The following is a 23,832-nucleotide window of genomic DNA, read 5'->3' on the forward strand; positions in this document are numbered from 1 at the left end:
CAATAGTTGCTTTCACACCGTCTACAGTTTGATTTGTATAGAGGGAGCTCTGTCAGTTTTCGAATTACCCATTTGCTTTCGGGGAGCCCTATTTTTCAGAGCACATCCTGCTACTAAATATGTCACACGCACGCTCTGTTGACTGGCGCAGCAGCGCGGATGCGATCAATTGCTATAAAAACACTAATCTACTAATACAGACGGTGTCACTATGCCGGCGGATGTGGCCGTTGTTGAGGCCTCTCCCTCGTTGTGGAGCTGTCAAGCTCGACCCTAACGCCGCTTACAGCCGGCCAACTAAAAGTTGTTTTCCGTTCACGTTGTCATTTTTAGACTCCTTCGCTTCTTTGCTTGTGAATCCAAAAGCTGTGACGCTTGGCTGTTTTCGTTTTGCCATATTTTTTATTACAAAGCCAGAGTTAAAAAAATATCAATATGAACATTTCAAATACCGCGCCGGCATCATCGCCATAACCATAGCAACGTAAGTAAGAATGCAGCGCCGCCACGTACAGATGGCAACACCCAGACATATTCACAAATATAAAACAAATATTCAGAAACTGTAATGAACAATAACTATTATTTATTTAAAGAACTGTTATTTACAGAAACTCAACATTTCTAATCTGTGTGACACAAATATGCACGATTGTTTTGGGCTCCCCCTATTTATCTCAAAGTCGGCCTTCAGGGGAGCTCCCTCCCTCTTCGGGGGAGCCAAGCTCTCCCTGGCTCCCCCCCATTTTGAACAGTGTCTGTGGCCTAATGGCCAGCGATTAGGTGCGGCGCATTTATCATAGGTGATCAGAGCTAACTGCCTGCCGTCAGATTTCATTTAAAAAACAGATCTGATTTTAAGACTATTTCTGCGCTCATAAAGAATGATAAGAATAAGAATAATGCATATTGAACTGGTTTAATTAATTAGCGAGTTTATTTAACACTAGCACCGCCAATCGGGTCAAGTTGTGTGATGTGTGTGTGCAATGTAACTTTTTTTCAATAAAATATTAAATTCTCCCAGTCCGTGACTTTTCATGAAAGTGTGTTATGTAGCACCCTATGTTGTTAAAAATTGCATTCTAATAGCGGGATTTGACGGGTTTAGGTAGGCCTATACAAAAACCTCTGGCGGTTCTAGTGTTAAGGTAATAGTTACAGTAGAAGCCCTTTTTTATCAGTAACAAATTTAGCATTTGAACATAAAAGTCAACTAACTGAGGGTCACTTGCAATGACAGTGTTGTGTCTAACTGTAAGCTTGTCACTCAGAGTAACCTACAGTTAATTTAGCTGCTGGAGAAGAAAGATCAGGGGGGGAGGGGGGGAGAGAGCTGTGGTTGATGGGCCATTAGTTGTGTAAATACACAGCTGAGAGCTGCCGTTTCATTCAGACTGTTTAAAAAACGGTAACAACGGACTATTTTTTTTAGCGGATGCATGTCAATTTAAATCAATACATACAACTATTTTTTAAATCAATACATACAACTATTTTTTAAATGAATAAAAACATTTTCTAAATCCATAAAAGCATTTAAATTAATATTGGGAGTCATGTCGTTACTTTGTTGAGAATGTGGCCGTGTAATAAGCGGGATAATTTGCAGCGACTTGTTCCTTATGGGGAAAATAACACCCCTCATGTGTGTGTAGAGGTGTGTGTGGTTAAAACACTTTCATGAAGTGAAGGAATTTCCTTCTATAAAACAGCTGTGGGCAGCAGTGAGTGTCACGGACATGAATTCATAGATCAAGGCAGACTGGTGCACACACTCTCCTGTCCTGCCAGGCGACACGCCCGTTCTAAGCCGTGTCCCTCACTCCTCACATCCCAAGCATTCCCAAAAAGTGTATTATGTTGTTACATCTCAGATGTTATGTTTCAGTTGTGCTCTGTCTATGTTCAGTGATGCAAACTTGTCACCTTTCGGCGAAATGCGCCATTTTGAATCCAAAATAAGCCGTTTGTGTGATTCATGTAGATCTGCAATACAAATATTTTTGGGGTATGGGGGGGTCTGGGACCCGGAGTAATCTGCGGCCGTGAGCTGTTATGTGCCATCATGACACGCATGGTGTTCTTTTTTTATATATTATAATGAAGTGCGAGCTGTGTGCTCGAGTCTTCCTGCCTGTCGGCTCTGCTCATGGATGTATAATAAGGCTCTGCTGCTCAGAGATGATGGTCTAGCTTCAGCAGCTACATTACCTACGGGTGCGTTCGTTAATATTAACTGTGCGTCCGGAGTCACTGTGGCACAGACTGGACCGCTGGTGAACAGCTGTTAGAACGGGCCGTTCAGGTGTTCAGAGCAGAGCTCCCTGTTGGAGCGGCAGAGCGTGATGTGAACTGAAAAGTTTTTCTGTGGCAATATTATTTAAGGAATCGTTGAGCTAGCTAGCTAGCATACATTGTCACTATCTGCTAACGTTAGCTTTAGCCTTCTATTTCTAATAGTTTTTTTCATAGGCTATAAACAGAGGTGGTATAAGTATATATATATTGTACTTGAGTAAAAGTAGAAATACTCAGATATTGTACTTGAGTAAAAGTAGAAGCAAACAGATCTTGTACTAGAGTAAAAGTAGAAGCACACAGATCTTGAACTAGAGTAAAAGTAGAAGTACTCAGATCTTGTACTAGAGTAAAAGTAGAAGCACTCAGGTCTTGTACTTGAGTAAAAGTAGAAGCACACAGATCTTGTACTAGAGTAAAAGTAGAAGTACTCAGGTCTTGTACTTGAGTAAAAGTAGAAGTACTCAGATCTTGTACTTGAGTAAAAGTAATAGTCCCAGAGTGTAGGAAGATTCTGTTACAGTAAAAGTCCTGCATTCAAAATGTTCCTCAAGTAAAAGTAGAAAAGTATTATCATCAAAATATAGTGAAAGTAGCGACAGTAAAAGTAGTCATTGTGCAGATTGGTCCATTTCAGAATAATATATATGATATGTTTTATAATGATTGATCATGAAAGTGTTCTCAAAGCTGGTAAAGGTGCAGCTAGTTTGAATGACTTTGTATACTGCAGGGTAGCTTGTGGATTTACTCCAGGTGGAACTAAAGTCGGAATTAACACTTGATTATATTTCTCATCATTCATCCACATCTGTAAAGTAACTAAAGGTATTACATACATGGAGTGGAGGAAAGGTACAGCATGTACCTCTGAACTGTAGTGGAGTAGAAGAACAAAGTAGCAAAACATTGAAAGTATCTCAAAATTGTGCCCAAGTATAGTACTTGTTGAGTTTATGAACTTAGTTACTTTACACCATGTGGCTATAAAGATAGAAAGACTTAAGCCTTGCACAGAGGCATGAAAATACATTTTCAAAATGCTCAACAGTGCTGCCAAAATTATAAACTGACTGCTACACAATTTAAAATAAATGCTTTTATATATTTCTATTAGATGTGACTCTTTGGCGTTTCTGTTATTATCAACACTGCTGCTTTAGTTGTTCTGACTGCTAAAGTCCTCTGTTATTCCGTGGGGTGGGGGAGCCGGGGGCTCGGATCCTTGTCACCTTTTTCATACCTGATGAGTTTGCATCCCTGTATGTTAAAAAGCCTCAGTCACCTTGATTCATGTAATAAAAACATCTCAGGTCAGTAACACTCAAAGCTAAATGTGCAATACCATGTTCAGCTATGTTACTATTTATAATGTTATTGTTGTTACATCAGAAGATGTACATATTGGAATGATTTCTTAACTTATAGTAGGCTATTTTTTACAATGTGTGTTGGAAGGATTTATTAAATTACTATGAATATTGTCATTTTTGAAGGCTTTTAGAAAAGGATGAACTATAAGCCTGAATTACATATAATTTTATACCTAAAAACATAAAAGCCACAATAAATAAATCACAATTATTCTAGTTATTTTTACCTCCCGTATTGCTTTCAACCCACCAGCTTTTATGGTGTTGTTACATCACTAACTGTAAGCTTGTCACATACAGTCTATGGTCACTCAGAGTAACCTACAGTTAATTTAGCTGCTGGAGAAGAAAGATCAGGGGGGGAGGGGGGGGAGAGAGCTGTGGTTGATGGGCCATTAGTTGTGTAAATGCACAGCTGAGAGCTGCCGTTTCCTTCAGACTGTTTAAAAAACGGTAACAACGGACTATTTTTCTTAGCGGATGCATGTCAATTTAAATCAATACATACAACTATTTTTTAAATCAATAAAAACATTTTCTAAATCCATAAAAGCATTTAAATTAATATTGGGAGTCATGTCGTTACTTTGTTGAGAATGTGGCCGTGTAATAAGCGGGATAATTTGCAGCGACTTGTTCCTTATGGGGAAAATAACACCCTTCATCCAGATGAGGATCCCTCCGCTACACTTTGGGATCCTAATCGACCGACAAAGCTCCATTAAAATATACATATTTTTGGTGAATTACTGAGTTTAGGCACGTTAATAACGTTTTAATGAAGTTGAATACAGTATATTCATATGTGTCAGTGATTTCATGTCAATTCGTCGAACATAAACATAAATGATCGTGGTGAAGATGATGATTAAATTAGGATTAAAAATCGAGTGCCGGGCTGCATTTCCTCCCGTTCGTTTTTTTCGAATAACAAAATTATTTTGTTAAATAACAACATGGTGATGTTTTGTAAATGATTACATGTCTCTTATTTAGCACAGTAGTATGATATCCGTGACATATGGATCTTAACAAAGTTCCGCTGTACATCCAGCGTACTGTATCTGACTTTATATCACATGAGCTCCAGTGTGGAACCCCACTGCACCCCCTGGTGGATCAATGATCCATTGCAGCTGGCTTCATTATAATTACATTTATCTATCACGGGGGCGGTCTCAAGTAAAACTGGAGGTTTTCCCTTGAGCGAGGGCAGATCACATACCAATCACGGCCCTCGCGTTTCAAACTGTCTGAAATGAATCACTACATCTGTACAAATCAAACGTTTGGCAACACTTCGGATTTTTCAAGAAAGACGGACAACTTCACAAATCGCAAGCAAATTGTAAACGATGCCGTGCCGCTTTAAAGTACAAAAGTAGTACGAGGAACTTAGCAACGCACATAAAGAGGCGACATGGGGTCTGCGGCTGAAAAGAGAAACCTGAAAGTTAGACATATGAGTTCAATCACTCAGTGAGGTGTTCTGTCAGAGAGAGTGGTGTTTAGTTTACAACAGCCTGTGACTGCCAATAATAGTTTAAATGTCTTCCTTACTGTAAGCAGTTATGATAGAGCTGTTTGTGAAAGGTTATTTGTATTCTTTATTGTTCATATAGAAACCACTGCTTTCTGCTCACTGGTGAGTTAGCCTATGAATGAGTGTTAAGCACATCAGGCTGGCAGCTGTATGGGCATTGCACTATGGTAGTTGTTATTTGCACATTGTTAATCCTGGGCAATGCATCCTTAACTTGTTTAACTGTGAGGTGTTATACAATTGTACTGTACTCTGGAGAGTTTTAAGGTAAACGGGGTAAAAAAGAAACAGCATGATGGGATGTGCAGTACCAAATACAGTATGTAAAGCACTTTTTTGTTAATTTATGATTTGCTGCATATGAGGAATAAAACAAAATCTTCTGTCGTACTATATTGAAGTATCATTATTTTGCATCGTGTTGAATTGCATCGTATAGCATAATGTTGAATCAATTCGTATCGAACTGTATCGCAACAGGGGAGAATCGTATTATCGTATCGTTGGCAACGTATCGAGATGCGCATGCATCGGCCTCAGCGATGGAGATGCACATCCCTAGTATATAGCAATGCGTTTGGTTTTGATATAGGATGTTTGTTTGGTCACTGTTGATTGGTTACCTTGGGTCACATGGATTTGTGCGGCACTCATTATAATCCTGTTCACCTGCGTGAGGTGTGTGAGTGGAAGAGAGGGTGACACAGGGCCATTGTACTTTTAGTTGACCGCACGTTTTAATGATTGCTTTGATTAATATAACAATGTACATGTCCAAGGAGAATAAGTTGATCATCCCAGTTTTCATTAAACCACATTATTTTTCAACAGTGTTTTTGATCTCAGCAAGTACTTTTTTGTAGCTTGTCACAAAAGATCTAACAGGCCCGACCTCAGCCTCTCAGCGACTTTGTTTGTTTTCTGCTGTCGCTATAGGCGGCTTGACAAAACTTTTGGGGAGTTTTACGGGGCGTGGTTTGCAATCTGCCCAGCCAATCAGAAATGGGAACCTTTTTCTCCCAAGAAAGTCCCTGCTGATGGGACGTCATTGTTGTCACAGCTATGTTCTTTGTCTGTCATTGGATGCTAACAAAAACACTTGACTACGTATCAAGCAACAACCAGGCACTCGTACCCCCGAATACCAGCGATGCACATCATGGATCTAGACTTTGATGTGTACCTAGCATCCCTTCTTCCAGCGTCAGAGACGCTGAAGCCCACCAAAATTATGTTGCTTTCTTGGGCTTTACTGCAACACATGGAAAACTGAGTAGAATCTCAAACGACACAGACCTAACCATGTATGCAATAAATGGATCTTGGGATCAAACCTGGGATCAATCATCATTGACTCCTGGAAAGACTTGAAAGGCTAAAGCCTGGGTGGCTTGCAATTAATTGGAAAATGAAACTCGATCTGTTCAGGATTATCTTCATGTATGGCTCTGAGACCTGGACTCGCAAGGCTCAAATCCCTAATTGTCTGAATTGGTGCTAAATTATCCTCCTTTGTAGGGTACAACATCTATCTTGGAAGAACCATCTAAAAGGTACAGCAGATGTATGGCAACATCCGGCTCAGCAGGCGCCTAATTCAATGGCAGTCAAGATTTGCTGGTGACTTTTTCTGCCCCAAAAGTGAACGTATTTTAGATCTGATCCTGTGGAATCCTTCAAGGGGTCTGAAGCTAACCTTCACAGATCTCCTGGATCCACTGGTATCAGTCTGGAAATCTTGTGCCAGCCATGAGCAACCAGAAATGCTGAATGACTTTAGTTTGAGGTCTCTCGACTAAGGTTGCATGATGATGGTGATGAGGATGAGGATGATGACAGAAGTCAGAAGAAGAACGTAATCCCTCTCTATAATGGTGAATGGGAATGTGACGTTATCAACAGAAATTGGTCCGTCTTAGGAGGATAACAGCAACCGCAATCTATTGACTTCACCTGTTCAGCGAGCGGAGTTGACCTAACCTTTTCACTTTAAACTTTTAAACATGTTCGGGAAGCACTGTGATGTCACTGTACCACTAGCCACTCATATGACCAACGAAAAAAACAAACAAAAGGACAATGAGATATATATTATTCTTTTAAACCAACATGGAAACGAGGGAGACGTAGACACATCAGCAAGAGACGCTGAATGTGCTGAACTACAGGAACACAAAGCACTACACTGGGAATATAAGGTTGCATGATGATGATGAATATCATTTAAAACAGGAAATGTTTCAGTACAAGTACACGGTTTTTTAGGACTCAGTTAGTAGTACACTAGCTCTGTCCGGAGGATATACAGTGGGGCAAAAAAGTATTTAGTCAGCCACCAATTGTGCAAGTTCTCCAACTTAAAAAGCTGAGAGAGGCCTGTAATTGTCATCCTAGGTATACCTCAACTATGAGAGACAAAATGAGAAAAAAAAATCCAGAAAATCACATTCCACCCCCATGTTTCACAGTAGGTATAGTGTTCTTTGGATGCAACTCAGCATTCTTTCTCCTCCAAACACGTCTAGTTGAGTTTTTACCAAAAAGTTCTATTTTGGTTTCATCTGACCATATGACATTCTCCCAATCCTCTTCTGGATCATCTAAATGCTCTCTAGCAAACTTCAGACGGGCCTGGACATGTACTGGCTTAAGCAGGGTGACACGTCTGGCACTGCAGGATTTGAGTACCTGGCGGCGTAGTGTGTTACTGATGGTAGCCTTTGTTACTTTGGTCCCAGCTCTCTGCAGGTCATTGACTAGGTCCCCCCGTGTGGTTCAGGGATTTTTGCTCACCGTTCTTGTGATCATTTTGACCCCACGGGGTGAGATCTTGCGTGGAGCCCCAGATCGAGGGAGATTATCAGTGGTCTTGTATGTCTTCCATTTTCTAATAATTGCTCCCACAGTTGATTTCTTCACACCAAGCTGCTTACCTATTGCAGATTCAGTCTTCCCAGCCTGGTGCAGGTCTACAATTTTGTTTCTGGTGTCCTTTGACAGCTCTTTGGTCTTGGCCATAGTGGAGTTTGGAGTGTGACTGTTTGAGGTTGTGGACAGGTGTCTTTTATACTGATAATGAGTTCAAACAGGTGCCATTAATACAGTTAACAAGTGGAGGACAGAGGAGGCTCTTAAAGAAGAATTTACAGGTCTGTGAGAGCCAGAAATCTTGTTTGTTTGTAGGTGACCAAATACTTATTTTCCACCATAATTTGCAAATAAATTCTTTAAAAATCAGACAGTGATTTTCTGGATTTTTTTTTTCTCATTTTGTCTCTCATAGTTGAGGTATACCTAGGATGAAAATTACAGGCCTCTCATCTTTTTAAGTGGGAGAACTTGCACAATTGGTGGCTGACTAAATACTTTTTTGCCCCACTGTAGTTCAGAAACACCGATATATATTGACGGCTGCTGCTGTTGCTATGGATGCTATCCTCTAAAGATGGCCGCGACGCCCCAGAATGCACCACGGTCCCATTGCCTATACACATGCTACAGAAGAAGCTAGCAGCCGCAGTGAATCCTCACTTGTGGAGCTCCCTCTGCAGGTCCTGCATGTAGTGGTGACACTGGGCGTAGTAGGTGGCCTGAGCCTCGGCAAAATCCTGCAAACAGCGCAGGTGGTTGAGCTGAGGAGAGAGAGAGAGGAGACAAATAAGTCCCCAGCAGAACACAACCAAACTAACAGCGGACGTTATACTCGGCTCAACATATGTGCAAATGAAAACTCTTCTTAGAGTATATACACCCATATGTGTGTAGGTGTATTATTTTAGGTTTGATCCGCAGTAAGCCTATTAATGTCAATTTCAGATATCCAACTGAGTGTGTCTTGTTTCATGGATGTGTTTTAATCTGAAAGCATGTGAAGGTGAAGCCTGATGACTGGACAGCTGTGTGTGCAGCAGTAGTGGTACAGAGATCACACATGAGAAATGGATTTAACTTCTGTTAGACAGCTATCATACGGAATAACTATTTACTGTGAATGTGTGCAAAAATGTATGGCATATAGCTGTCCATTTCTCATTTATTCTGACAATGTACTTAACCCCAAATAAAAGTACCCAATGAAAAGAGTTGTTAAATAATAGTGAAGTCACGTTGTAATAACAATAACTCATCTCTCTCGAGTTTAATTTTTGTGCTTTGCCAAAAGCCACTGTGTCAAGTGTCCTACTTGGGTTGCCGTACGGAGTTGTCCAATATGGCGGACTATCTCGCACATGCGCACTGCAGATAGGGCAGGGCTGCAGATCGGGTAGTGACACTGCTGTTCCCTTTAGTGTTTACTTCCTGTCTCGTCTTCTTCTGTTGTTCCTGTTATTGTTTACTTCCTGTCTCGTCTTCTTCTGCTGTTCCTGTTAGTGTTTACTTCCTGTGTCTTTTTCTGTTGATTTCTTTGACTTCAAACGCTTTGCCTTTTAACCTTCTTCTTTCTCTCCCTTTATTCTCCTTAGCAACGGTCATTTTTTTACTTCAACCATTGAAATGTCCAAATTGACTAATCAGAATCGGGGTTTCAACTTAGCCATGTAATAAATCAATTTAAAATATAGCAGGCTTCAGTGAAGTTCTACATTTCCAATGCTCAGCGTTATGAGCGGTTGATGATTGTAACCCTGATCACTATGAGCAGTTTCCACTGTGCATTCAAACCTAAAGTGAACCCAGCACAATTTTAAAGCACATGTGTCTGTGTGAATGTGCCATACACAAGACTGTCCTGCGTCAGACAGAACTTAATTGAAGCCAAATCCTGATGTTTAAAAAAAGTGTTTTATTGCGTTTTTTGTTTCAATTCACAGAGGAAACCCAGGATTTAAAACTGCTTGCAGGGTTGATATATTGTGTAATATAATATTATATATTCAAGGCCGGATTAACCATATGGGCAACCTGGACAAGTGCCCAGGGGCCCTTGAGCAAAGAGGGCCCTAAGTGATAAGATAAAGATAAAAAAAAAAAAAAAGTTTTTATTTTTTTATCTTGTCTTTTTCGGGCACAACCTCACTCATCATACATTCTTTTAAATTACACCCACTCTTCACAATAAATAACACAGCTTTTCTATAGGGTCAAATTAATATATTTTCTAAACCGTCTCTGTACTATAGGTCTCACTATGTATGCGCTCAACTTTATTACTACGCAGTGGCGGTGTATAGCCAAATCACAGCCCCACCCTCACTCATGTCACATTTTGTCACGTGAGCTGAAAAAATGGATGGTGCCGGTAGCCAAACGAGAGAGTGGCGACTGCATTAAAAAATGTCCCAAAAATAAATAGCTTTTTCAAAAAAGCAAAAAGTGACGAAATAGGCCAGCAACCACAAGGAACGGTGGCGGCGGTTACGGAGGATGTTGTTGAGCTAGCGAGCAATGTTAGCCTTGAGCCTTGTATTTTGATGACCTAATCACAGACTTTTCAAAGACAAAGGCAAGGAAGAAACACTTCTAAAAAGGTAAGATCCACTGTCTCTCACACACATTTATTCTCTCTCTCTCTCACACACTCACTCCTTCTCCCACCCACCCACCCACCCACCCACCCACCCCCACACACACACACACACACACACACACACACACACACACACACACACACACACACACACACACACACACACACACACACACACACACACACACACACACACACACACACACACACACACACACACACACACACACACACACACACACACACACACACACACACACACACACACACACACACACACACACACACACACTGCTCTGAGGTTTTGAGTGATATTACCTAGGTCTTCTTGAGCCATACACTGTCTTGAGATCTTATCCATTGTATCTTTGCCTTGTGATTTCTGACTGAAAGGGCAAAAGGCTAGACCTACTTTGCTTGAACTATGTGGTTGCGTCCCTGCTTTTGACAAATAGGTGTGCGATTTGACATGCCGGATTGACATGTTGGGTAGGCGTGGTGTTACTTGTTGGTACGTGGGTTTGGGGCAGGGGCGGAGTGGCCATCGGAAATACCGGGAGTTTTCCTGGTGGGCCGGTGCTGTACGTGGGCCGGAGGGCCGCTCGGATAAAAAAAAAAATACAATACGATGCCCAGAGTTCCCGTTAGCCGGTAATTACCGGACTACGAGTGGTAAAATATGCCAAAGACCGGCAAATCTAAATCTCTCCGGTCAAAGTGTCCGTTCAAAAATGATTTCCGTTTAGCGCAATACCGCATCAGTTGCGCAATTTGCGCCACTTATGTGACAGACAAAAGAACATGTGACAGACAAGAATAGTCAATTCTAATGTCTAACACTTAATATGGAGAAAGAGATGTCCTGTATGGGTTGATTGTGCGTTGATCTGTTGGTAATGCCTCGGGGTTCCGGTGGGCATGTAAACAAATGCATAATGCTGCGCTATACTTTGCGGCCTCACCCGGTTGCATAGCGACGCTTATTGTGTCTTTTAATAAGCAGGTAGTCCTATCATTAGCCAGAACTAGCTAGATCTGATCGATATGGAAATAAACGCGAGTGAAGTCTAATCTGACGGGAGAGAAAGATCAGCTGCTGCTGACGAGTCGACACGCAGCTCTGCATAATCACCTGCAGCGGTGAGCGGAACAAAAACAGACCCTTCAGGTTAGAATATCACACGTAGCTATTTTAATTACCTCTCAAACTACCTTAACTAGTTATAGATATGTTTAGTTTTACTGTCGGGTCACTCATCATTACTGATCCGCGAGCTGCATGATACTGACGGGCTGTCAGGAGAGGGAGAGAGCGCTCCGTTTATTATTCCCATGTTATTGTAAGTTAACAGACCAGCACTTTTCTCATTTTCTCTGGAAGATTTAAACTTTAACGGACATGTTGACCGGCGAAAAAATATTCTAACGGGAACTCTGACGATGCCGCCCATTAAGTGGGCCTGTCTGTCAATGAATCCCTGGGCAACTTTTTCCCCCCAGTCTGCTACTAGTTGGGGGGGGGGGGGGGGGGGGGCATGAGCGCTCAGTGCCCAGGGGCCCCTGGAGGTACTAATCCGGCCTTGTATATATTGTATTGAAAACAATATGATTTCTTTCTATAAATGTTTTAAGTTACATTTAGACCCAGCTCACAGCAGGGTCCACAGCATTTCTTAGAGTGCTGAGAATTATTGTGGACAGTTAATTAATCCTTTATCTATTTACATTGTTGGGCTTAAGGGTTTAAATGTGTGGAATTGGCCTATAACTTACCTCCTATTCGTTAGGTTAGATTTTCTGTAAATTTTAGTTTCTAAGCAGTAATGTTTTGGTGAAATATGAGGTTGTATAGCCTCAGTGACGTACATGGTTGATCCATGAACAACAAGAGCTGATGAGGTAATGCCTAACACTCCAGCAGGCCAGAGACAATATCTCTCCAAACACCCCCTTTTCTCTGCTCTTCTATATTTGGCTCATATTTCTGATAAACAGTCATTCATGTTGCTCAACCCCATGACATCACTGCTGTGTTCAGGGTTGTCTTATGACTGTGACTAAGAGTTTTTATCAGTGGCCCAGAGGGGATCCCTTGCACTCACATGTGTGCTGCTGATTCCCTCCAGCAGCAGCCGGGTGACCTCAGCCTGCCGGTCGAACTCCGTCTGCGCCACACGCAGATCGTGCTCCGCCTGCACACAGATGTGGAGGGGCAGGAAAGACACATTTAGAGGATTGTATAAACATATGTAACTGTATCTAGGAGCAGTCAGAAACAAACAATATCCACTAGTGAAGGTACTTACTTTGTCCACTTCCTCACTCAGCAGCTGAGAGAAGCAACATGAAGACAGAAAAACAGCAGGCATCAACACTGTCTCATTAACACTCACACTTCAATGCAGGAAATCACCAATCTGAAACTACGAGGAGCTAGATGTGGGTTAGTAAGCTCAAATTACTTTCAGGATGTTCTTCAGCTAGCCTGTTACTATGACAATTTCAAGCTCGAGTTTAATGGAGGTTAACTTGATCTGAACCACTGATCCCAGGCCAGTTTGAAGCACCCATTTTAAATCAAACATTTAGAAACTATTTATTTAATTGAACGTATTTTATTAACCTAATTATAATTCAACTTTTTATTTGACTAATTTATATTATGTGTGCAATAGTCAAGATGCAGGAGTATCAGACTTTACTAATCAATGTCTTGATCATGTTTTATAGCAACTGATATGCCAGATTTAAAATGTATTTGTTAAATTAAGGATTTTTTTCTGGTAATGATATAGTGAAAGGTTTGCTTTTATCTGAATATGACATAGTTAATACACCTGAACAAAAAAACGTCTTTACTTCAATTTTGTTCCTTATTTACTATTTATTGGGACAGGATTTTACCAATAGGTAAAACATCCTAACCACAACACAGACTAAATGACAGGAGACTCACTACCACTATCACCAGGACCTAATCTGGTTTCTGCTCCCACATGTTCCAACCTTGCTCTGCTCGGCTGCAGCGGGATCCGTCTCCAGATCCCAGCTCTCCCAGCCACTGTGCAGCTGGGTCAGTTACAGAGCAACACAGAAACGCTATAAATGTGATCACTTAAGCTGACATCATCACAGAGAACACATCCATGTTTCACTGCACTTCTTACTTTCTCATTTTAAGTCTACATTTTCTCTCTCAAAGAAGAGCTTTTGGCTCTGTTGCTCTGAGCTTAGCTCTTGCTGAAAACCTGTGTTTTTAGAAAACTAAATCACAGCATCTCCCAAACCCCACTGCTGTGTTCTCAGAGGCTCAGCTTTAAACTGCAGCCCAGGTTTGGGCTGAACCGGGCTGCTGTGTTCTGTAGAATCACCAATAATGCCACGACAGATCCTTTTTACACCATTCGGCTCATTTTTTAAAGTACTTCCATTTTTGTATTTGTTATACTTCTTCTTCATTTCCTTCACCACTTTCTTTAGGTCAGTAATTTGAAGATAAGGATTTTACAAAATATATGATACGATGTTATGGATTAAATGAGAGCTCAACCTTAACCCACTAATGCCTTCAAATTCTACTTTAACTTTGCTTTTAATAAAATGTCGCTGTGAAATGTTTGGTTTTTGTGACCAGTTAGACTCATTAAGACCATTGTTTCCCTTTAGTATGCTATACTCTGCTATGACAAGTGCAACTACGGAAGTGGAATGGAGTCTTTCAGAGCCTGTCACAGTTCCAGATCATACCAGTGTAAAGCTATAGTAATCATAGTCTTTCTATATAAAAAAAAAAGTATAAACAGCATCAATATCAAAACTTGCTAAACATGCTCATGTCTTTATTATATTTGTGTTGCAAAGGTCATGCCACAGTCTGACAAGCATAACTTGTTTAAGAATTCAAAATGCAGCCCCCACTTCAATCCATAAAGCATTCCAAATATATATCATGTGCAGTGCTCATTAGTAGCCGTCATCCCATGCAGTTTAAATATACTGGGACCACAGCAAGGCAGCGTTACACTGGTGAGTACATGTGAAAGGATTTCAGGAGCCTTTTGCTTCATTTGCATTATTTTAGTGGTTTGAGTAAGAGTACTTTTTAGAAATTCTAACAATGTATTTTTGAAAATGTATGAAACAAAAAAAAGTCTCCATACCTGTAAATAACAAACTAACTTTCTAAGAATAAATTCAAGATGTTTTTTAAGCTAGACTATATACAGTACATGTTCTGAAGCCACTGTGGCCTCAGGATGCTTCTGACACAACATTCAATAGCTTTAGCCAACGAGCTGCTGCGTCAGGTGAGGCTGCAGCAGCTCTGTGCCCTGATGTGAGCTACATCATCTGTCTTTTGGAGTTCTAAGGCTCTGTGCCTGTTAGCATGTCAGCCTAGCTCCTGCTGGGTGACAGACCCTGCAGTTTGTGATGGACTCTTACCGCTGATGCACTGGCAGAAAGAATATAATTGCGAGGCCTGGTCTCCTGAAGATCAGGTGCAGCCTACAAACAAGAGCAGGGAGGAGGAGACACATGTTGGCACAGTCATGCATTACAATCATAAAGCAGAACAACAAAAACAGTTAGCCAAAAGCAAAAGGCAGAACACTGAGAACACGCTGTGGTGTCTCATAGCAACGCAGTGCAAATTATTTATGACTGGATCATTTATTAATTGCTGTTAAAGTATAAATAGAATGCTTTAGTAAGTTTTGCTTTAACTTTAACTTATTATCCTCACAGGATCATTTTGTTAATTTGAAGCAGACTCAGTCCAGTCTGTAGCTGTGAGAAGGTCTCCATCCTTTACTGTACGGAGCAGAGGCCTGTTTCACAGACACATATAGTTCAGCTGTCGCTGGACTCCACTCAGGTTTTCACAGAGCTGTTTCACTTTGAACCTGCATGGATCATCATGGTGAGCTACGCTGCTGAAAACATTCTAGTGAGAGATACATAATGCAGTACCAGAATCTCAAGGTGTTTATTTAACTTTGGGCTTTTTCCCATTATTATGCTGACCTTTTCTTCTTCTATGGATAACCCTTACATATTTTTGACTGCTGAGTATGTCAAACAATGCTTACCCTATTGAGAGAGGTCTATCACAATTCTTTTGACATTTCCTTATAATTCTAAATAGTCTTATTTGTTTGATTATGTATACAGTTTTAGGTGGCTGAATATTATTATGCTTCATGACACCAGCGCTAATGTTAGCTCAGTGCAGCCTGTGTGTTCTGGCTACAGACACAGCATCGTGTGGTCGGTATTAAGAGGCTTTTCTTTTTGAGTTACATGCAACAATGCAGCCATCAGAACATCTGAGAAGCTTTTATTTCCTTTTAAAGATGCCGTTTTCTCAGCAGACATGCTATCTGAAGAAGTGCAACACAAGAGGAACACAATGACGTTATCGTTGAGAGAGCGAGACTTTATGATCTGACATGAAAATGCAACTGCAACTTTCTTCTTTGGGCTTTTTCAGTCATTTAATGTACAGATAGCTAGCACAAGATGCATCACATTAACAGTGGGCATTAATAAAAGTAAAACAAATGCCATAGTTTCCTCACTGCAATCACCTTCTCTCAGCTATAGCATCAGCAGACACAACAGAACCAACGTTTCATCTTACCGCTGCTTTGGCTTCTGCCTGCTTGGCTTTTTTCAGGCGTGCTTTGCAGATGTCGAGATCCAGTCGCCGATTCTCCATTAGTCGCCTCTCTTTCTAAAAAGGAGACAGGAAGCATCCAATCAGAAACCAGGGACCTGATACAGAAAACAATCGTTTGAAAAACAAGGTTTCTATTCAGCTAACAGCACAGTGAAGCTCTCTACAAAAATGAGCTCCAAATCTGTAATGTCCATGGCAGCATACCATCATATACTCCTGCTTTTTCTGTTGGGTTTTTTACCAACACAATGTCTAACAGTATAGTATAGGATTCTCTTACTGATATAGTCCTCCAGTCTCCTTCCAGGAAGTTGCGTAGAGGAGTGAGGAAGGTGGCAGCTGAGGTTTGGAGGAGCTCACGCTCAGCCCCGCCGAGTCTCTTCTGGTACTCCCCCACTGTGATTAGGGTGCTGCCTGCACATACACACACCTATTACACATTATGTCAAATCAGACCAACAGATTTTTTGGTTGCCTAGAGTAACTAAAAGAGCTGGATAACAGTAAAGATCCGGCAGTGGCTCAGTCAGTAGGGGCTTGGACTGGGAGCCGTAGAGTTGCCGGTTCAAGTCCCCGACCAGAGCTAAATATGGAGTGTGGACTGCTACTTGGAGAGGTCCAAGTTCACCTCCTGCCCTGCTGTGGTGCCCTTGAGCAAGGCACCGGACAACCCCCCCCCCCCCCCGCTACCCGCCTCACTCCCATTGCTCCCTGGGCGCTGTACAATATCTGCCCACTGCTCCTAGTACTAGCCTCCTTGTGCTAGGAGGGGTTAAATGCAGAGACCACATTTCACTGTGTGCTGTTTGCTCTGCATGTGAGCATTAAAGAGGGTTTTCATCCCTCCAATTCTATCTATCTTCTAATGCAGGGGTGGGCAACCTTTTTCCTCTCAAGGGCCATTTCAATGTTTACAATATCCTCTGAGGGCCGTACAAATTATTGACCTCTGCTTAAAAATACTAAAATCACAGCCCATTCATTTGGCCTTTCTTTCATGTTGTGCAAAGAAAAAGCAACCTCTTAATCCAGATATCGTACCATGACTCGCGTATGCATGCACGGTTGTGGAATGTGCTCTAGGTTGGTCCGGGGGGAACCACCCTAGAGGAGTTTAGGTCCCCCACCACTTAAATCATGTTCACATGGATAGGAAACTAAATACATTTGCATACATCTTGTGTCCATATCTTTCTGTTTTGGTGGTCAAAAAAAATATTCCCGGGGGAGCATTCCCTCCGCATTTTTTTTTTAAATGTTGAAGTTAAAAGCATCAATCTGGTGCACTTTCAGAGCAACATTAGGAGATCTATGGATACATCTCTCAACATCCATATGAAACAGAACTGTAAACAGATTTATTTTTCTTTATGGATATTTTACAAATCACCCCTTTCAAAACTGTATTCTTATTTATTAATAACAACTTTTTTTACTGTCATATAGTATTTTATACGTGTTTACTTTATTCTCTTGTTCTCTTGTCAACTATAATGATCATATAAAGATGTGCCTTTACCTCACTTGTTGTAGAAAAAGCTTCTTATATTCGTTAGCATAGCCAGCTAACCAGATGCTAATAACAACAAAGTTATTGACTGTATTATCAGTATGACAGATTAACAGATCGCCACTGGGCTTTCAACTAAAGACACAGCCACGCAAAAACTGCAGCATTTGTACAGTTCCTTATGGGTGCTGCAATTTTTTTTGGAAGTGCCGGAGCGACGTTCTGGTGCCCTCAGTCAGAACTGCACCCCTATCAGACGATACATATACCACGTGATGACACGTTAGGCTCGTGTTTTGTTCAATGACCCTGACCTTGGCTAGGAAAAACAGGCACTCGCTTGTTTAATTTTTTGCGGTCTAGATTTCTCTAATTTTTTTCTTTTTTGCGTGTGTTTATAAATTACCTCGAGGGCCGTACCAAATTGTCTCGTGGGCCGTATACAGGTTCCCCACCCCTGACATAAAACAACACCTGTAAATAACCCAATTTGTGTTCTTTGAAATATTGGATATTGCATTGTGTTACTTTCATTGCAGTTGTATATATGTCTTAAGTGTAATTTGGCTTGGCTTCCTATTTTGTATGGACATGCTTTTATTTTGAAGGCGAGTTTACGCTGTTGACAGGAAGTTGTTGTTGCTATGGAAACAAGAAAAGCTTCACAGCGGGCAGAACTCGTCATTAACTTCCAGGTTAAAGACACCTGTAGGAAAATGATGAATACACTAGATTTTTTTAAAAATATACAGAAATATACACTACAGTGACATCTGGCGTCGTTTTTGTAAGAAATGTTCACTTCCGCATAAAAAAGCCTCGGCACGTGACCTCCCACGTGTGACGTAACATGGGGGAAACAAGGGGGAGAGCGGCCGGTGTAACGTATTAATAAACATGGATCCCAATGCTAGTTTCGACACAGAAGACACAGAAGAAGTTGAACATGAATATTCAAATGCATATGACGGTCCACAACCTTATAATTATGAGCCTACTAGGCGTCCAAGAGACCAGGAGCAGCCAAGGATTAGAAGAAATAACGGCCATCGGAGAGAAATTGAGCTGTGGTGTGAGGAGAACCAGTGGAGAACTGGCCAGCTATCTTGGTGAGTGACCGGCGTTAGCTACAGAATGTTAGCTAACGTCACATCACAACATTGTGAAGTTAGCTATCATATATCAGGCTATAACTAACATAGCATTGATAATATAGTAACGTTACTGGCAGGACTGTTGATACTGATCCATAACAGAAACTAATGCGCAAGTATCAGCCGTATCTCGCGTTACCTAATGCAACTCCACACTACGGTGCTGTGTACCGGAGGAGAGACGCGAGATACGGCTGATACTTGGCAATCTGGCGGAGAAAGGTTGTGGAGCCTCCGTTGATATGCCGTTGTAAATGGCTTGATGGAAAGCAGGTGTGTAGTCGGGGAGGGTGCACAGCTTATTGCAGCAGGTGAGTGGAGGTTGAGCCGGGAGCCATGAGTGACAGCCACCACGCACACACAAACAATACAGACAGGGGGAAACAAACAAACACAAAGGAGACGGCTGGAGCAGTACAGCCATCACAGCGTTACCTAATGCAACTCCACACTACGTCTTACGGTGCCGTGTACCGGAGGGGAGAGAGAGAGAGCAGCGAAGGGGGGGGAGAGAGAAGTAATACGGTTTCCTGATAAAGCTGTGGAGAGTATGTGCTGCAGGGAGGTGGATGCACAACGCACCCAGGAACGAACGCTAGCTCCGGTCCTTTTTACTGTGGACTCGATGTCCTGACAGGCTGGTATTTGTGCAACCTGCACAAACACAATACTGCACCATGATTACAAATGGTGAAATACAATGTAAAACTACCGAAAAATATCAGCTCACTAAAACACAACCGCTCATCTCAACGCAACTACTAACTATACCCGCGGTCAGAGAGCGGAGATGTGTTCCCTGTGTGATGTAATATGACGCGTTTGACGTATGACCTTAAAAAAAAGCTGTTTTTAAGAGCAGAGCTCAAAATTGCTCCTTTCCCTCTGAATTCCTGCCCTTATGTCTCGTAAAACATATCAAATCCTACATTCACTTTTTTAGTTGTAATTTTCAATCAAGTTTAAGCATAAATGTAGAAAAAAAAAAACCTGCAAGATGCTCTTTAAGTCTGCGATAATAAAACCCACCCATTTAGAGGGAAGATATGATTGGTCAATTGTACTGTCATTTGACATTACTCTCTCGTTCAGTTACAATAGCTGGCCCTCTGTGAATTCATAGCTGGACCACCAATCAGCTCTTATCTTCACAGTAACTCGCAGAGACGAGATTCTGTCATATAACCCTTCACATTCAAACAGAAACTGAATATGCAGATTTGAAGGATTTATTTCTTTGGAAATGTTATTTACTGATTGGACAATGCAGCGCATCTGATGCTTCTTAACATGAGAGCAGTTTAACAGCGGAGTGAAAATAACAGATTAAACTCACTGGAGTCACTCCTCAGTTTATGCAGTGTTTTGTTTCAATTCATGTATCATCTAGTTAAAGATATGAGACATATCTGAACAACAAAGTCGACAAAAATCATTGTATTAATTTATTGGAAAAAAATGTCCTGATCTCCAATTCATTTTTATTATGAACACAATAACAGGAACAGCTTTTTTCGTTTTACATTTGTATTTATATTCATTTCCATTCAGTCACAGCTGAGACATGAATTACGTGATTTGGCTCAGTTTAACACAAGTGTAGTGCCGTTACTTATTTTTATGCCTACAACAATACCGTTACGATAATGCAACCTTTTTTCACGTTTATTTAACCCACAATATTTCTGTTATGCTTTCTCTTCTCTCAATTATTTTCTTTCTATTGCGCACTCAAATAAATATTAAACTAGTGTTTGTTTATACATTTTAAGAATGGCTTTTATCTGTTTTTGAAAATGAGTTCTTATTTTACGTTATTTATTTGGATCTACAACAGCATGTGGGGAGGGGGGGGGATTGTATTTGTGTGTCAGATGATCAGCTGTGTGGCGTCATCACAAACGGACGTCGCTTCACGTGACGCTCCGAGGAAAGGACGTCTCATTGCTCTTAAAACACATTTCCTTGCTTCTTCTCACTTCTCGTGGTTTCCTTGCGTCTCTCAATGCATCCCTGGTGGGAGGGACTAAGACGCAAGTGAGGGACGCAGGGATGGAAGTTAAGAGAAGTGAGACGCAGCTCCTATTACTTCCAAAACGCGTCGCGCATTGTTTCTGACACAGCAACGTTTCTGGTAGGGAACGATAGGTTGGGACGTGGGCGGGACGTTTCCAGGAGTTCAACGTAAAGCCAGCCCACATTTTAGTAATGTCGCCATGACCGCAGCAAATCTGGATCAGCTCCGTTGTACCTCAATTTTTAGAGATGTGGGTAAGGAGGGTTGTATTTTCGGACACTTTGAGTGTCTCCTTACACAGTCTCCTTACACACCGGGGACACATATGTATGTATAAAAGACATAATTTCATAATAGGTGACCTTTAACAACTATCAAGTACTTCATGAACAAAGCACACATACGAGCAGCAACATGAGTTTGAGTGGCAGCACACTGACCGTACGGGGTCCCGGGGCCAAACTCGTTGGCGGCCTCCAGCATGTACTGGCCCAGCAGCTCAGGGTTGGTGGTTCTGGAGGGTAGCTTCTTATCCAGCTTATCATAGATGAACTCCTCTATCCTAGCACCTGGAAGAAAGGGTATAGAGATCATTGTGAGACTGAACACATAAGGTGAAACATTCAGATTCAGAATAGAGCGAAGTTGCATGATAAAGTGCAGAATGGTTTGTCTTCCAATTAGGGGTGTAACGGTATCTGTATTCGTCCCGTACAGTCACGGTTCGGACGTCACGGTTCAGCACATGCAGTCACACGGCGAATACACCTTTTTTTACGAGTGGGGAAAAAGTCTGTCACTCAGGGCAGTATTACACTATATATATTCCAGGGGGCGGTATTGCCCCTAAAAGCCAGCCGCCCGTAAATAACTAATGAAGAACAAGAACAGAACACAACAAAACGAACACAATACATGAAGAAGAAAAGTTAGTAGCTATGGCGAGTTCACACAACACACAGGAGCTAGAAGACCCACCTGCTTCTTCTAAATCAGGTGTGTGGGAACATTTCGGGTTCCCTGTGGACTACACCAATGATGGGGTGCGAGTTGTGGATTGGACGAGGACGGTGTGTCGGCGTTGTTCGACAGTGGTACGGTATGCTAGTGGTAACATGTCAAACATGCTCAATCACATCCGAGTCAGTCTCAGTCCCCAGCGAGAGGGTTTTCTCGAAGGCAGGTGACATAGTTACCGCCAACAGATCTGCCCTCACTAATGACAACGTAGACAAACTCATATTTTTGAAGAAGAACTTGAAAATAGAGTAAAGCTTGAGTACCTTTATTTAGGCATAATGGCCTCACACACTTTCAAGTTCATTACACATATTAGACATTGCTCCTAAAGGCAGCCAACAGATTTTATTTTGTTTTATATTTATCATTGTGTTTATTTTATATTTTGACATCAGGAGATGTTATACAGTTCTCATTCATAACACTCCGTTCGATGTCTCACTATGGGATGCGCCTCAACGCGTATGCAAACAGAAGCATCAATCTCATTACGCCAATCCTGATTGGCTGGTGATCTTGACGTCTACGTCAGGGAATCCACCCACCCTATAAGCAGCTTGCGCTACGACGCAGCGTCATTCAAACATCTGTTCTCGCTTCGGAGCACATCTCAAAATATCAGTGGCCGGGCTAGCTTAACTGTCTACAGACTGAACCCAAGCTAACATTCGGTCGACGGGCGCTTGCCGGTTACTTTTTTCTTTGCGGAAGATTGAATTAAATATTAACACACCAGTTAATATTGAAATCTGCCCCGCCTTTTTTTCTTTCGGAATAACGGTAGGGATTTGATTTTTTCTTCAAACCGTAACATACCTGTTACTAGTTTATCCCTCCGTGCCGACACCACGGCAAGCGAGGACGGATTCTTCTCTCCCTCACACCAGAGGAGACGGAGATAAAAGATATTAACACACCAGTTAATATTAAAAAATCTGCCCGCCGTTTTTCCTTTCGGAATAACGATAAGGTTTTGATTTTTTCTTTCAGACGGTAACATATCTGTTACTAGCGTGTCCCTCCGCGCCGACACGCCGGCAGACGAGGATGGACCCTTCTCTCCCTCACACCAGGGGAGTCGGAGGCTCGGAGGCTCTGCTCGGAGGCTCGGCTCGGAGGCTGCGGGTTTAAGATCTCGGGCATACCAGGTCTGCTCGTCCTGCCTTGGGCTGAAACACGCCCAGGAAGCTATTGATAACCCCAGTTCGTGCGGGCATTGACGCCGCTTCACCGTCAAGAGCCTCCGCCGACGGCTAGTGCGCCAAGCTAGCCTGTCGGGACAGGACCCCTTCATGTCCGTTGATTTGCCGGCCGGCAATCGGGACATGGTGGCGACCGCCGCGGAGATTGAGCCCCGCGCTGTGTCAGGCTGGGGCTCAACAACGGCAGTAGCCGCGGAATCGGAGCCCCGCGCCGTGTCAGGCTGGGGCCCGGTGGCGGCAAGGGCCGCGAGAGCAGAGCCCCGCGCTATGTCGAGCTGGGGCTCCCAACTGGACCTCACCGTGGTTCCACCAGCGGCGGATGTCCTGGAGCTGGACTATATGGAGGAAGATGAAGAGGATACCTCTGAGTTCCTCTTATCCGACTCGGATGAGCACGAAGATGACATCTTCGTTTCATCTGCTCAGGCTGCAAAGCCGGAGGCGATGTCCGCTCCCCCGGGCGAAAGCACACCAGCTTCGCCCTGCCTCAGTATGGACTTGCAGGCCGTGTGCCAACGCGCTGCATCCAGGCTGGACATTCCCTGGCCTGAAGTGGCCAAGGAGA

At 42.2% G+C, this 23,832-nt stretch overlaps 1 protein-coding gene across 3 annotated transcripts in view; it reads right to left on the bottom strand.

Moving 5' to 3' along the window:
* Positions 1–23,832, bottom strand: part of sh3glb2b (SH3-domain GRB2-like endophilin B2b) — a 94,994-nt gene that overhangs the window by 33,624 nt on the left and 37,538 nt on the right. For 2 of the 3 annotated variants that reach the window (XM_079660644.1, XM_079660643.1), the window contains exons 3-9: positions 21,486–21,614; positions 16,645–16,778; positions 16,326–16,418; positions 15,128–15,190; positions 12,991–13,014; positions 12,787–12,876; positions 8,749–8,849 (exon numbers count right to left, since the gene is read on the bottom strand). In XM_079660644.1, the coding sequence (XP_079516770.1) occupies positions 8,749–8,849; positions 12,787–12,876; positions 12,991–13,014; positions 15,128–15,190; positions 16,326–16,418; positions 16,645–16,778; positions 21,486–21,614 (634 nt within the window). The remainder of the gene's footprint in view (positions 1–8,748; positions 8,850–12,786; positions 12,877–12,990; positions 13,015–15,127; positions 15,191–16,325; positions 16,419–16,644; positions 16,779–21,485; positions 21,615–23,832) is intronic. The other variant, XM_079660645.1, reaches the window with a different exon arrangement.

Source organism: Notothenia rossii (assembly GCF_949606895.1).
Source record: "Notothenia rossii genome assembly, chromosome: 11".
In the NCBI taxonomy this organism is placed as follows: Eukaryota; Metazoa; Chordata; class Actinopteri; order Perciformes; family Nototheniidae; genus Notothenia; species Notothenia rossii.